The 15159-nt window shown below is 35.2% G+C and overlaps 1 protein-coding gene across 1 annotated transcript; it reads right to left on the bottom strand.

Annotated features, from left to right (window-relative positions):
* Positions 1-3323: 3323 nt before the first annotated feature.
* On the bottom strand, positions 3324-5385 carry LOC107839303 (aspartyl protease family protein 2). The gene has a single exon (XM_016682726.2). The coding sequence runs from the start codon at positions 5373-5375 to the stop codon at positions 3627-3629; it is 1749 nt and encodes a 582-aa protein (XP_016538212.2). The 5' UTR covers positions 5376-5385; the 3' UTR covers positions 3324-3626.
* Between the last annotated feature and the right edge of the window lie 9774 nt (positions 5386-15159).

Here is a 15159-nt window from a genome sequence, read left to right on the forward strand (position 1 = left end):
AACATTTTTTTATGAATAAACTAATAAGTTCCATAATACGAGACAAGTATGGGACTAACTTAATATTTCTCCGAAGAATCAATCATGTATATGGATGAGATCCAGAATGTTTGTTCATGTATCCCCTACTAAGCAGTGAAAATGATCAACTATAAATCAATCAGTCTAATATAGATATGTCCATTAGCTCTGTAATAACGTGAGAGAAAGGGGAAAATAAAATATAATTGGGTCCCAACAGCAGAAGCAAACAAAATAAAGGATGAATATACAGTGCATAGATACATAGTCCCTAGTCTCATCGTTCCACCGCAATTTGCTCGGAAATTGGTAAGATTGACCATTATGATAATCATAGACTCAGCATAATTGCTATCATATATATCATCACAGAAAAAAAGTGATTGACTATAATTGGTAAATAAGTCTTAAGTTATCTTTCTTTTACCGCTAATTCAAAATTCTCAATGTTGAATAACACGAATTCACTACCAATAAGAGATCAAGTTTCCAGTGAATACTGAATTACGAAAATAAACAAGTAAATAGAAATTTGTGGAAAGAGATAATACACAAAATTTTACGTAAAAACCTCCTTATTTCTACAGGATTTCTTCAAACTCCACTATAATCAAGTTATCAAGCGATCGATTACAGACTCAAGCAAACTCAAAAGAATATAATTTAACTCTAAACCCTATCACTTGTTATACCTCTATTACAATCAAATGCGACGAATCTACCGCAGCTTACTCGACCAACCAACTCTAGTTGATTGCTACCCACAATTTCAGGAGTAGACTACTACATTAGAACAAAACTCAAAGACTCAGGAAACAAAAAGATGAAAGTAGCTAACATGCCCCTAAAGAGTAACTTTCTATATCTTGAGAGAATCCTTTTTATGCAAAAACTAGGTCTTCAATTTATCACATCTTTGCTTATGAATGATGAGGGACAAATTGAATGAGCTTTCAATTGTAACAGATGTTCCCACGTTGTTCGTTGCGCACCTGCGCAACAATCATGCTACCAAACAAATTAATACAATGGGCAGCAGTACACAATTGTCCAATACCATCACTCATAAGTTCTACTTACGATGAAGCTGCTCCCTAAATATTAAGAAATTAAAGTTATCATCAAAACTCTATACAACACTAAATCTAACAGGAATGCTTAAAATAGTGCAAAATCCTTGTATCAAAGCAACAAAAGAAAGAAGCTAACTTAATTGGATTATCGAGAAATCACAACGTTAAGAATTGGTGGTCCAGACAATCATAAGTTTAACTGTACAACGTTTAATTGTATAGTATAGTGCCAAGTGGTTAATACTCCCATTTCTTAATTTTATTATCAGACATATATACCTTTCGACATCTGTATATAACTTGGTTCTGTTGCATACATGTATTACTTCCAGCTGAAATACGTTAAATCTCACTAAACACTTTCACCGCAAAAATTTGGTATTCAGGTCATGTGAAAAATTGACACATAGGTAGATTCGCGTTTGATTTGCTCACTGGTGATAGTATAAAAATAATACAGTAATATTATCGAAATCATGAGATATTATTATTTTACAAAAATATTATTTGATCGATAAATTAATACTCCATCCGTCTCATTTTATTCGTTCCAAATTTCTTAATTTGTTGTCCCATTTTACTTGTCCTTTTAACTTATCAAGAAAAGACAATGTTTTTTTCCCATTATACCCTTAGTGTAATTGATTACTCCTTATTATTAGCATTCTTGAAAAATGTTGCAAAGATGAGTACCATTAAGAGTACACCATTAAGAATATAAATAGTGCTTTGGTATTAATCATCCATCAATATTGGAACTAACAACAAGACACAATTAAGAGGGGCAAAATGATAAAGTTACATTATCAATCATTGTTTTCTTAATAGCTGCGTAATTTCAATTTGAGACGGGTAAAATGGGACGGAGGGAGTAGTTAGTATTAATTTAAAGTCGAGTTTTCAAGGTCCAATGAAGTTTATTTTGATTACATTAAAATTATTGCATCGTACTAATTTATGTATTATATTTATTCAATTAATATAAAAAAATAAATTTATTAGACATATAGTACATGTATTGGCACTGTAAAATTCGTAGAATTAAATGAATCCACTCGTGAAAATGACATTTATGAATTTGATGTCATGATTAATGATCTCGGCTACCGCAATAAAATGAATGTCAATAGCTTGTTGGATTAACCAGGCGAAAATGATATGTTTAGAAAAAATTATTGATACCGTTGGAGAATACAGTGTTGATGATGAAGTTAATGACGATATAATATTTTATGAACCATTCACGCATAAGGAAATACTTATCTCTCCCAGAACTCTTAATAATTTTTTGGTGTTGTTCGAGAAGACAACAACAAAATATTTGGATCCAATAAAAAAAGTTAGAGATGAACTTCATTTAGATTTAAATTTTAATAAAAAATATCTAAATTTTAACAAAAAATACTATAATCATATTTCACTAAATAATCTTAGATATTTTTATAATTTTAAAGAATTATTAATTTATAACATCATTGGGACCATATATTTTATATAGGAATCTTTCAAAATTCTATTATCTTATTGAAATCGATAATTTTTTCCCAAATCGAAACAAAAGAAAAAGTTATCTTAAAGAGTTAATTTATTAACTCAAAAGAGATTTTACGACTATTACCTTGATTGTAAGTGCCAAAAATTATTTAGGTCGATACCGTGATTTAAAGAATCAAAACCTATGTGAGAAAAGTTCTGTTTTTCCAAATAATTATTTCAGTTGCCCCGAATTATGATATCTTGTTCACTTATAAACTAAAGAAGAAATAATCCTTTTAAAATCAATTCCCACCGTTGCGGTTGGTCTCATTGTAATGGCACACTATCAATGCAGCCATTAACTGCGCAACCATAGTAGTTCCTACCCTACTCTCAAAATATGGATGCAATTGCAGTTGGGCATCAAGTTTGAAGTTATTATTACATCAATTTTACCTACTGCAATAGATTATCCCACACCACAATACTTTGGTTCACAAGTCATATTCGACCATTCACAACCCCCACCATTATGGGAAGAGGTTTAAAGTCATAAAAAGACGCACATAATCCAATCCTGGCTAGTTGGTCCAATTCAAGCACGTAACGACGGATTAAATATAAATACTTGTTATGATCAAGGTCATATTCACCAAATTATAGATATACTAGAAGATAGTTTATCCTAAACTGACATATATATTGGAGGAAATCATCTAATTTATCCTTGCAGAAATCCCAACAAAATCAAAATTCAAAGAAAACAAATCAAATAGATAAAAGCAATGTCAACCTTACGCAGCAGCCGCACATTTTGCGCCTACTATCAACTTCGCCCATCTTACACAAAACACAAGTGTGTTTCGAGTTACAACTTACAATCTACACTAAGTAACCCTGTATTACAACATTAATTTAGCACATAATACAAACACTCATGTTTCTTTTGGTTCTCCTAATCCACCCCTAACCAAAGAAATTAATTAAACACGACAAACGTGGGGATTTTGGAAGCAAATTTCGATCTTTTTTTTCTTGATTGTGTTTGGCATTAACTTAAGCACAGCCACGTGGAGCAAATCCTAGACGAGAACCAGCAAGATCAAACACTACCCTGAAACCTTGTTGCTGAATGTTGCCAATTATGGACAATCCACTCATGGTACCTGCAAATGCAAAGCAGAATGTTCCATCACTGTCTACAGGAATTAAGTAGTTCGACGCCGGCAATGACACGTCAGCTCCCCGGAAATGCAGAGCCACCGTCGGCACCTTCACTTCAGTTTTCCCTGAGAGATCGAAGCATGTATCGAACAATGAGAAATCTGGTGCTCTTTTCAGATCTCTAGCACCTACACGGAAAGCGTCCCGAAGTGCTATGTAAGCGGGTCGGGTCAAGCGGGTCACTGAGGTTCCTGAATCTACTATGACACCGCCATCACCGGCGGCGTTTAGCTTGAACAACGACGGCCTAATGGACGGAACCCTAGTTCCGCCGACGCTGATTCCGGCGAGCTCCACGTAGTAAAACGTGTCGAGTTTTCGGTTAGTGACGAGTGGGGTAAACACGGCGGTTCGAGAAACGGCAGATTCGCCGAAGACTAGATAGGATGGCCTAGCGGAAGTGGACCGGTCTACGAGGCAGTAGGAGAACTTCCGGCCGAATCTCCGACCAGCTTGAGTCGGAAATGATAGTCTTCCCCGGCCTAGACCCAGTAACCCGGCGGCTCCGACGAATAAACCTTCGTTGTCGTGGCCACAACCAAGTGCAATATTGTTGACACGTGTCCCCCGGAAAGTCAGTGTTTCCGTCGAAAAATCACCGACGGTGAACGAACCGTCGCCGTAGGAAACCTGGTAAAGGCACTTCTTCCGGCTACAGCCAACAGTGTCCAACTGGCGGCACAAAGGCGAACCACATGAAACACCAACGAAGGAAGACGACTTAGTCGGGTCAAAAACCGGGTCGGTCTGAGTATAACACTTCTTGCAAGGCGAACACTGGATCCAAACAACGTCACTTCCAGTGTCCAAAACCATGTAAGCATATTTCGAAGGAGTACCTATACCTATACGCGTGAAGTACTCTCCACTACCCTGCGCAAGCCCAGAAATAACCGAACTAGAAAAATCCCTTCCACCAGCATGTCCCCGTCCGGCACGGCGGCCAACGGTAACATTAGCAGCAGCAAGAATCGAAATTGCCTTAGCTCTAACAGCATCTCGTTTAAGCCGGAGCTTGAACAAAGCATGTGGAGTAGCATTAAACGACGCCGGAGACGCTAAATCAACATGATGTAGCTGTACAGACAGTACGTTATTCGGATCCGGATCCGACCCGGAAAGTGTAGTATCCGGATCCGGTTCGGACCCATCGGCGGAAAGCAACTGGGCACTCAAATCTTGGGCATCCCAGTTAAGGGACTGCAGTTGAGTTTCCGGGAGTGAATGTAACACTAATTTTTGGTATTGAAGGGAAGAAGAAGTGACAGAAAGGGCAAAAAGGGAAAGGAAAATGATAGAGAAAGTGAAGAGGAAGGAAAGGGGAATGGTTTTTCCTTCCATTTTTTTTTTAGCAGTGAGAGTGGGAAGGAAGAGCATTGGGAGTATAAATAATGGTGACAAAGACGTTGGATTTTTTGGTCTCGTGGGTGTCAACGGTACGTGGCGGTGATGTACGTAAAAGAAAAACAAAACAAATTGGAAAAATAAAGGTTGTTTACTGTTTGGAGTTATACTTTGGATATTTATTTTTTTGTTACTATAAAGAAATGAATAATAATGTCTTGAGCTATAGATATGCATTGCATCTTTCTTCCTGTAAAGTGCATGTGTCTTCGTCTTCTAGTTAACGCGCCCTACTTGATACAATCATGATCAGACTGCAAGAACTTTCGGATACTACAAAGGCTCATGTTCTTAAGTCGCCCATGTGCGATTTGATTAGGAGTGTACGGTTTGAAATTGACAATTAAATGACATCTTACCCGTATAGTGGGGGTTGTAAAAATGCCATAAACAAGAAAAATATTCTCAAGAAAAATTCACTTATCCTAATTTAATTTTAATCTCACTCAAGTTCTACGAAATTCATTTATTTCATGGCCCCTACCAACACGGCAACACCTAATCATTCGGTTAAGCACAGTCGATCAATTATGTTATGGGCGGCCATAATCATTTTCCTACAATTTCGCCAAAATCGGACAATTAACCTTACCAATCATTTTCATTCAAACTACTATGCATCTATTCCAAAGATTTTTACTAATTAGATGCCTCCACTATTCTGGAAGAGATCTTTTCACTCAATTTCATCTCATAATGCATGATATCCAAGAGTCCAACTGCAATTTTATATGTTGTACGTTCTTCGTACGATGGAGCCAAACTTCTAATGAATCATTTCTAATAGTTCGATATTATATTTGAATCTTTTTTCTAATTTCATTCATCCCCAAAACTAGAGAAAAAAAAAGGAAAACATTTTCAAGGAAATCATAGAGCATCCATGTAAGAACACATTCACAAGATTGTCTTTAGTGGTATACCATAGTAAAATAAAATCATATAAAAAAAAAACCTAATGTTTGTTGGCCTTTATCGACCATTCTTCAGCATCTCTATGCGAATTGCGTTTGTATATTTTCTTCCTCGGTGTATGAAATAAACATAAGCAAATTCTCAAATTTCAACTTATTGTATATCATACATTGAATATAAATAGTGTAACTTTTTGGGTACTGCCTAATGGATAGGCTCCCAGCAGCTAGAGCTAGGAGGGAAGTTCTTTTTTTTTTTTTCTCTCTCCCAGACCTTGATTTTCCTATATTATATATTTTCCTTTTATCCTTTTAAATTATATATTCGAATAATCTAAAAGTGTTAACTTACAATCCCTGGACACTTAAAATTCCCCTTTATTTGAAAGAAAAAATTTTCCCATCCCTTAACAGGATACCCGTTTCCTGCATTTAAATTATGCAACTTCTAACAGTCCTCCATGCTCTAGCCTTCAATTCTTTGACTTAAATTGCCTCTCTCGTTTTTGGGAGTAATGCATAACATTGTTTTATACTAAAAACTGTTAAGAATTCGTGCCCTACTGATCAATAATTTTAATGTAAGAGTTGTCTATGGATGAACGGGTTGTCTAACGTGTTTCAGGGAAGCAGTAAAACAGTAAGTAAAGAATACAATGATTTTTACGTGGAAAACACCCGGCTCAAAAAGGTGTAAAAAAACACGATCTGCACCTCTACAGGATTTAACCCCAACTTCACTAAATAACTTTGAGTCTCAACAACGACTGATTACAAAACTCTTGTAACCAACAAATAGGAATTATAAACTCTAATTCCTTTAACACAACGATTAGGAATTATAAACTCTAATTCCTAACTACACACACCTCCCAAGGTATGCGTTCCCAAAGACTCTGAGTTTTCCCCAACTCGAAGACTAGCTCCTAGTTTAGTTTATAACACACTAAAACTAATATTACATCAATAGTTCAAACACAATGAACAACTCTAAAAATCAACTGTAAACTCTTAGCAGGATTCTATACTTAAGACCAGGTTCTTCAATATGTTTCTTCAGTGATTGAGTAGCACTTCGTGAAGTCAATCTGTCGATTGTGCTTTTCTGCTTTGTAAGTGCGTGAGTTATTCTGACTGATGCATCTTCTATTTAAGCACAACTCTTCAAAGAGTCATTCTTTATTTCAAACTTCTCCTTTAATCATAACTCTCATTGCATAGAGTTCTACTTCAAGTGAGATTCCTTCTTCAATTTCAACTCTTGTCTCCTTAGCGTTGTAGTAAAACTCCAACTCTTTAAATCAACACATATTTATTTATCAGAATCTTTCTCCTCTCACACATAGGACATTTCAGAATATACTCAGAAGTGAAACTCTTTCTTCACGTAGGACTTCCTTTTCAACTCAACTTGCTTTCCCATATCATTAAGTGTTTGAATCAAATTCAACTTGTTATATTCCCCACATGATTAGTAACTTGAGTATATCAAATTAGGTTTGCTTATTCATTGTGCCCTACTGATCAGTGACTTTAACGTAAAAGTTGACTATGGATGGATCGAGTTACCTAACGTGTTCTAGGGAAGCAGTAAAACAGTAAGTAAAGAACACAATGATTTTTACGTGGAAAACATCCGGCTCAAAAAGATGTAAAAAACCACAATGATTTTTACGTGGAAAACACCCGGCTCAAAAAGGTGTAAAAACCACGACCTGCATCTCTGCAAAATTTAACTCCAACTTCACTAAACAACTTTGAGCCTCAACAATGACTGATTACTAAGAACTTGTAACCAACAAATAGGAATTATAAACTCTAATTCCTTTAACACAACGACTAGGAATTATAAACTCTAATTCCTAACTACACACGCCTCCCAAGGTATGCGTTCCCAAAGTTTCTGAGTTTTCCCCAACTCGAAGGCTAGCTCCTAGTTCAATTTATAACACACCAAAACTAATATTACATCAATAGTTCAAACACAATGAACAACTCTAAAAATCAACTATAAAACTCTTAGAAAGATTCTATACTTAGGACCAGGTTCTTCAATGTGTTTCTTCAGTGATTGAGTAGCACTTCGTGAAGTCAATCTTTCGATTGTACTTTTCTACTTTGTAAGTGCGTAAGTTATTCTAAGTGATGCATCTTATATTTAAGCACAACTCTTCAAAGAGTCATTATTTATTTCAAACTCCTCCTTTAATCAAAACTCTCATTGCATAGAGTTCTTCTTCAAGTGAGACTCCTTCTTCAATTCCAACTCTTGTCTCCTTAGTGTTGTAGTAAAACTCCAACTCTTTAAATCAACACATATTTATTTATCAGAATATTTATCCTCCCACACATAGCACTCTTCAGGATATACTCAGAAGTGAAACTTCTTCTTCACGTAAGACTCTTTTTTCAATTCAACTTGTTTTCTCTTATCATTAAGTGTTTGATCAAATTCAACTTATTATATTCCCCACATGATCAGTAACTTGAGTATATCAGAATTAGCTTTGCTTATTCGTTACTGTCTTTAAGCAATCTTATCTGCATCTATCAGTGAAATTGAAAATATGTTTTCCTATGCGTGGACCAGCTCAAGTAACATGTTTTATTCATGTGTCAGTTTGTAAATCATCAAAACTACATAGTATCCAACAAATTCTCCCTTTTTGATGATGACAAACCTCTTTTCTTTGTGCATTCAACCATCTTCACCTACAGACACTAAAGTATAAAACACTAGAATGAAATCAGTTAGTTAATGGGTTATAAACATTGCACAACCCTCTTATCTTCCCCTTTTTGGCATCATCTAAAAACCATTTCAACGTAATTATATACTATCCAAAATTATTAATTATGTTATTCATGGCCACTGGGCCTATCACCAAAACAATCAGACAAAGACTTGAGCCAACATAGTAATGTATTAAAGAGAGCAAAAACATGAGTAAATTTAGCAGAGATAACCATTTCATTTAACTGTCAGAGTATGTTCAATATTAAACCTAAGCTAGTACTGAACAAATCAAAACAACTGAGTATTTAAAAAATATGGTATGAAAGTGGGACATGACTAAGGGTATGAATAGTGATGAGAAAGGAGGAACAGGTAATATCAACTGTGTTAATGTATGAATGACTTCAACATTTTTATCCCTCTCTCAATCAAGGTCAAGCTCAAAGTCATTATCCAAGCCTGAAGGACCACTTATTCCACTTCATGACTGTCATGTGCAGCTTCAAGTTCAGAATTTATCTCAGCTAAATCATTTTTTTTTGCAATGAGTGTTAGCCTTTCTTATTTAACCAGGTAGAGCAACATGATTCATCTGTTCAAAAACATCCATTGTTGTTTGAAAAGTCAAATCTAAATTAGGATTGAGAAATCCTAAAAGATTTGAGCCAATTAGGAACTAAAAGGGAGAGCATCTCCCTTTTCATTCTTTAAAACATATGTTGCATGTGATTAATGATCAAGCTTGGATCCATGGTAAAAACTGATATTTTGGTTGAGAGAGAAGAAGATACTTCTGGTGTAGAATTAAACACATTTGTGCACAATCATTTGGAGAGAATCACAGAAAGTTGGTCAACCGATTCGTTAGCTTTATAAGACAAGAAGAGGATGAAGTATGAGGAATTCAACAGGTATGCTCATCCGTTTTAACTTAGACAGCCTATGCTTATGTCAGTGTAGAATATACCTGATAAAAAAAACTTTGTGATCACAATTGCTTGCTTGTACCTATTTTTCTGCATAATCTAATACAAAATTAGGTTAGAAGAGTCAAAAATTTGGAATTGGGACATACATCTAAATGTGCAAGATTGAATCGAATAACATTTTAGCTAATAAGATTAAGAAGAAAAATGATTATTCTACTCAATCACTGAAGGGAGTTCATGCAATTTTAATCATCCCCGAGTCTAACCTATTCCTTTCAAAATGCTCTCTACTTAGTGCCTTTGATGCTTCTCCAATCAATTAAGTAACCCACATAGTCAATATTTTTATAGCCCTCAAGAGTGAAATTGCTTTCCTTTAGATACCATAGTCTCAAGCCATTGATTCTCCTGAGATATCTTAAGATTCTTTTGACAACACCAATTCTTATGAACTACTAACAAAATTATCAGCATCTTGTGTTGGTGTTATTGATGCATCAATTTATTGATTTGTTGTTCCCCATGTTGATATGCCCTCAGTCTGTACAACAGTTGGACCAGATAGTACAATATGTTCTTGTGCATGCTCATCAGTTTCATTGTCACCCTTTTTTTAACAATCTCCAAAAGATCCATTCACCATTTCAATGTTGTGAGTGAAAGAAACTTTATTTTTTCCCAGTCTTATATCTTGAGCAAGCTCTATCCATGTACTAATTTTGCTTGCCTCCTTTCACTCTCACTTGCAAAACAAATCAAGGGTTAACTTTAGGAACCCAGACAATCTTGGGTCCTTTCTTATTAGAAAAATAATGTATGAGATTCCTTCTAGCCCATAGAGGCAACAGGTTATGTGACCTGTTTCTCTGACCAGTTTTAACCTTCTTGTTAGCTTGTGCTAACATAAAACCAAATACTTTTACTAGGCTTATGCTGCTTGATTTGTTTTTTGCTGCAACTGAACATTCAATGATTGGATGCCCATGATTACCACATATATAGCATAAATCCTTAGTAACATTAGAGCTCTTGAAAAAATCCAATCCAGCCCTTTCACTGTGAGTTTTTCCACTGAGTTGATGCACAATTCTGGAGGAATTTGTCTTTCTGTTTGCCTTTTCAAGATCAAATTTTAGTTTAGAGACTTCTTGAATTAATTTGTTCACTTTTTCCTTTTCATCACTACATTCTTGTTTGGACTTGGTCAATTCAAGATCAATATTTTCTTGTTCATCACTTTTGATTCATTTTTCTTTTTCAGAAAGTCAATTTTAAAATTTTAGATTTGAGAGTTAGGTTTGATGAATCAAGTCTGCTAACCTGTTCCTTAAGAGTGCAGTTTTCCTTTTCAACAGTGTTCTTACAAGTTTCTAGATCAATAAAATCAAACTTGAGACTTGCAAGATTATTGAATAACTCATCCCTATTAGAAACTAATTCTTGGAAATCATCAATTAAAGCACTCATTAAGGAAACACGTTTCTTTTTAGAAAATAAATGCAACTTCTCTTTGAGTTCAAGAATACTTACCTCAGAGTTTACATCTTCTTCCATGTCTGAATATCCAATGGTCATGAGAGCGGTTTCATCATCTTCTTCATCATCTGATTCATCACTTTCAGATGCCCTATAATTTAGATCTTCCATGTCCATCTCATAGGTCTTCAAATTACCAACTAACTCATCAAGGGACATTCTAGTAAGATTTTTAGCTTCTCTTATAACTGTAACTTTGACATTTCACTTAGACTTTGGTAGGACTTTGAAGACCTTATATATATATTCCTCAGTAGATAAAACCTTTCCTAGAGATGATAACTCATTTAACAACAAAGTTAACCTTGTTATCATTTCTTGTACTGACTCATTTTTCTCCATTTCGAAAGCCTCATATTAAGTGAACAGTAATGCAATTTTGAATTTTCTCACTTGGCTAGTGCCTTCATGTGCATTCACCAATGCATCCCATATTTATTTAGCAGTGTTGCAATTAGACACTCTATTGTACTCGGATGGACCAAGACCACAAACAAGAATATTTTTGGCTTTTGCATTCTTTTGTAGTGCAACAAGATCTTCCGGGATGAATTTACTCCGTACCCTTTTCACTTGTTCTCCATCCACTATCTTTGTGGGAATTGTTGGTCCATCAATAATTCTATCCCATAATTCATAATCTACACTTTAAAGAAACCTTTTCATCCTAGCTTTCCACCAAATGAAGTGAGACTCATCAAAGAGTGGAGGTCTAATAGTGGATTGACCTTCATTGTGTCTAGTAGGTGGTGCGGAATTCATCATATTGATCTTTGTCTTAGGTGCTAACCCTTTTTAAGACAACCTTCTCTGATACCACTTGTTAAGAATTCGTGCCCTACTAATCAGTGACTTTAAGGTAAGATTTGCCTATGGATGAAATGCCTAACGTGTTCTAGGGAAGTAGTAAAAGAGTAAGTAAAGAACACAATGATTTTTACGTGAAAAACACCCGGCTTAAAAAGGTGTAAAAAATTACGACCTGCACCTCTACAGGATTTAACCCCAACTTCACTAAATAACTTTGAGCCTCAACAACGACTGATTATAAAACTCTTGTAACCAACAAATTGGAATTATAAACTCTAATTTCTTTAACACAACGACTAGGAATTATAAACTCTAATTCTCAACTAGACACTCACCTCCCCAGGTATGCGTTTCTAAAGTCTCTGAGTTTTCTCCAACTCGAAGACTAGCTCCTAGTTCAGTTATAACACAATGAAACTAATATTACATCAATAGTTCAAACACAATGAACAACTCTAAAAAAACTGTAAAACTCTTAGCCGCTTCTATACTTAGGATCAGGTTCTTCAATGAGTTTCTTCAGTGATTGAGTAGCACTTCGTGAAGTCAATCTGTCGATTGTGCTTTTTTTCTTTATAAGTGTGTAAGTTATTATGACTGATGCATCTTATATTTAAGCACAACTGTAACACCCCGTATTCAAGTACGTGTATTGATCTTATTTATATGAAATTAATTTTTTTATTTTATTTATACCAGAATTTGCCTGTCGATGGTTCCATGTGAAGGTTATTAAATAAGCTTTCCAAAGATATAAAGATTTCCAAAAATGGATAGGTTTCGGATTTAATCGAGCACGTTCTAAATTATAAAATGGTGGCCGGGATATTTGGGAATAGTAAATGTGCAGGAAAATTTACTGCACACAAACTATTGAGGCCAGCCGAATTTTTGGGTCAACTTCAAACGATCATAACTCCCTTAATATAATGAACTGGGAGAGTTGCGACCTATGAAAAGAAAGATATTTGAGTCTTCTTTCCAATGCAATTAGTTTCATCCAAATCCAACGTTTAAGTAAGGAGTTATACTTATTTTACTTCAGCCTATCAAAACAGATTTTTAGGGTCAACTTCAAACGACCATAACTCATTGTACAGGACGAACTGGGTGGCCTACTTTATATGAAATGAAAGCCCTTTGAATTATCCTTCCAACGATACCAATTTCACCCAAATCCAATATCGTAGAAAAGAGTTATGGTCGATCTACTTTAGCTTATCAAATCAGTCCACCAAAGGACAGATTTGACATTATTTAAATTTTAAAGACATTTTGGTCATTTCTTATTATATTATGGACGGGAATATGTGTATATATACATGTATATGAGTTCAAAAACTCATTTTCATCATCAATCATTGAGAAAGAACAAACCCTAGCCAAATTTGACCTTTAAATTACTTTTGATTCAATCGTAGAAATTCCAAAGTAATCCGATAACTGCGTTTGTCATCTCGAGAGCTTCGAACGACACCTATTATTTGAGCAAACAGGATTGCATAATCAAGAGGTGAATTCTAAGGTATGAATATTGTTTGTCTTTGTTCTTTTCCATATGTATATGTGTGATAGAGGATTATATGTATTGGTTGTTATTGAAAGGTGATGGAAATAGGGTTATGGACTATTTTGCTTGGTTTGGTTGTATTGAATTGTGGAAGGTGGATATGGTAATTGAGTTATGGAAGGTGGATATGGTGATATACTATTGAATTAATGATTATTTATGTCTATGGCTCAATTTGGTTTAATGGATTGGATGGAAGGATAAATGAATCCAAACTTGATATTGGAGGATGTTGTATGAATATGCATGGCATGTGAATGTAATTGGAGTATAAGAGGGTTAAAGTGACACCCTTTATGATGTAATTAAGGCTTACTACTTAACCACTAGTTTGGTGAATTCAAATAATTGAATTGTGACGTTTGGTTGCTAATATTAGATTGCTATATATGTTCATTGTAGATAAGTAATCCAAAAAGACGGGAAGTCCATTTGGGACTAGTATTGAAGGTTGACAGTCAGGTATGTAAAGCATACTCTATACCATATCTTTTGCATGAAAGTGAACAATTGTTCTATTAAGAAAGTTTACAAAGTTATTCAATAACATGTGATCCATAATGGTTTTGTATGATGTCCTACGTTACCAATGAACTTGTTTACACCCTACAAGATGTCAAGACATTCCAATACTTACTTGTCTTCCAAATCTTACATGTTTATTGCACTAATGAATGTCAGAAGGTATCCGGTTACTCAAACAAGATCCATGATCTATTAATGACTCCAAAACGTTTCATTGATATACCAATAAGTTCCTACTTTATTTTTATGGCATTGATGACTCCAAAACACTTTATTGATGTGCCAATGAGTTCTTACCTCATTGTTATTGCATTGATGATCTATTTATATGTCTTTTATTGATGTATCATTGTTTCAAAGTATCAAAAATGCGGTGGCGACCGAAATAACAATCTCAAAGATTAATTGAACTAAGTGATGGAAGTTCTCTCTTATCGGGTAGTATCCCCGGGGAATAAGCCTATTATGGGTCGATCCCTATTTATGTGTTCATGGGTGGTATCCCAGGGGTATAAGCCTATCATGGGTCGATCCCAGTTGATATGTACTGGAGGCAGCCTAATGGTCACAGTACAATACAGTAATGATTACAAAGATGATAAGAACGAAGGTAAAGTGATTGAATAAATACAATGTACAGGTTGTCACAAGTTCTAGTAAGTGTGGTCCACTCCTATTACGATTTATTCACTTGTTTCTGATTTCTATTGAGCTCCTATATCATATGTGATTACCTACAGCTTTACATACTCGGTACATATTTCGTACCGACGTCCCCCACGGGAACCTGCATTTCATGCTGCAGGCACAGGTACCTCAGCTCATACACCGCACAAGTAGGAGCCAGGCTATCCAGCTGCTTTTGGTGAGCTCCAGTTTGCTTCGGGGCTTTCCGTGTCATATCCAGTCACTTTTGGTATTGTATAGAAGTTAGTTATAT

This window comes from Capsicum annuum, chromosome 8 (assembly GCF_002878395.1).
Source record: "Capsicum annuum cultivar UCD-10X-F1 chromosome 8, UCD10Xv1.1, whole genome shotgun sequence".
NCBI classification, from domain to species: Eukaryota; Viridiplantae; Streptophyta; class Magnoliopsida; order Solanales; family Solanaceae; genus Capsicum; species Capsicum annuum.

What these genes read in the sequence shown, in the direction of transcription:
- LOC107839303 (XM_016682726.2), bottom strand. Translation starts at nt 5,375, where the DNA reads ATGCATATCTATAGCTCAAGACATTATTATTCATTTCTTTATAGTAAC.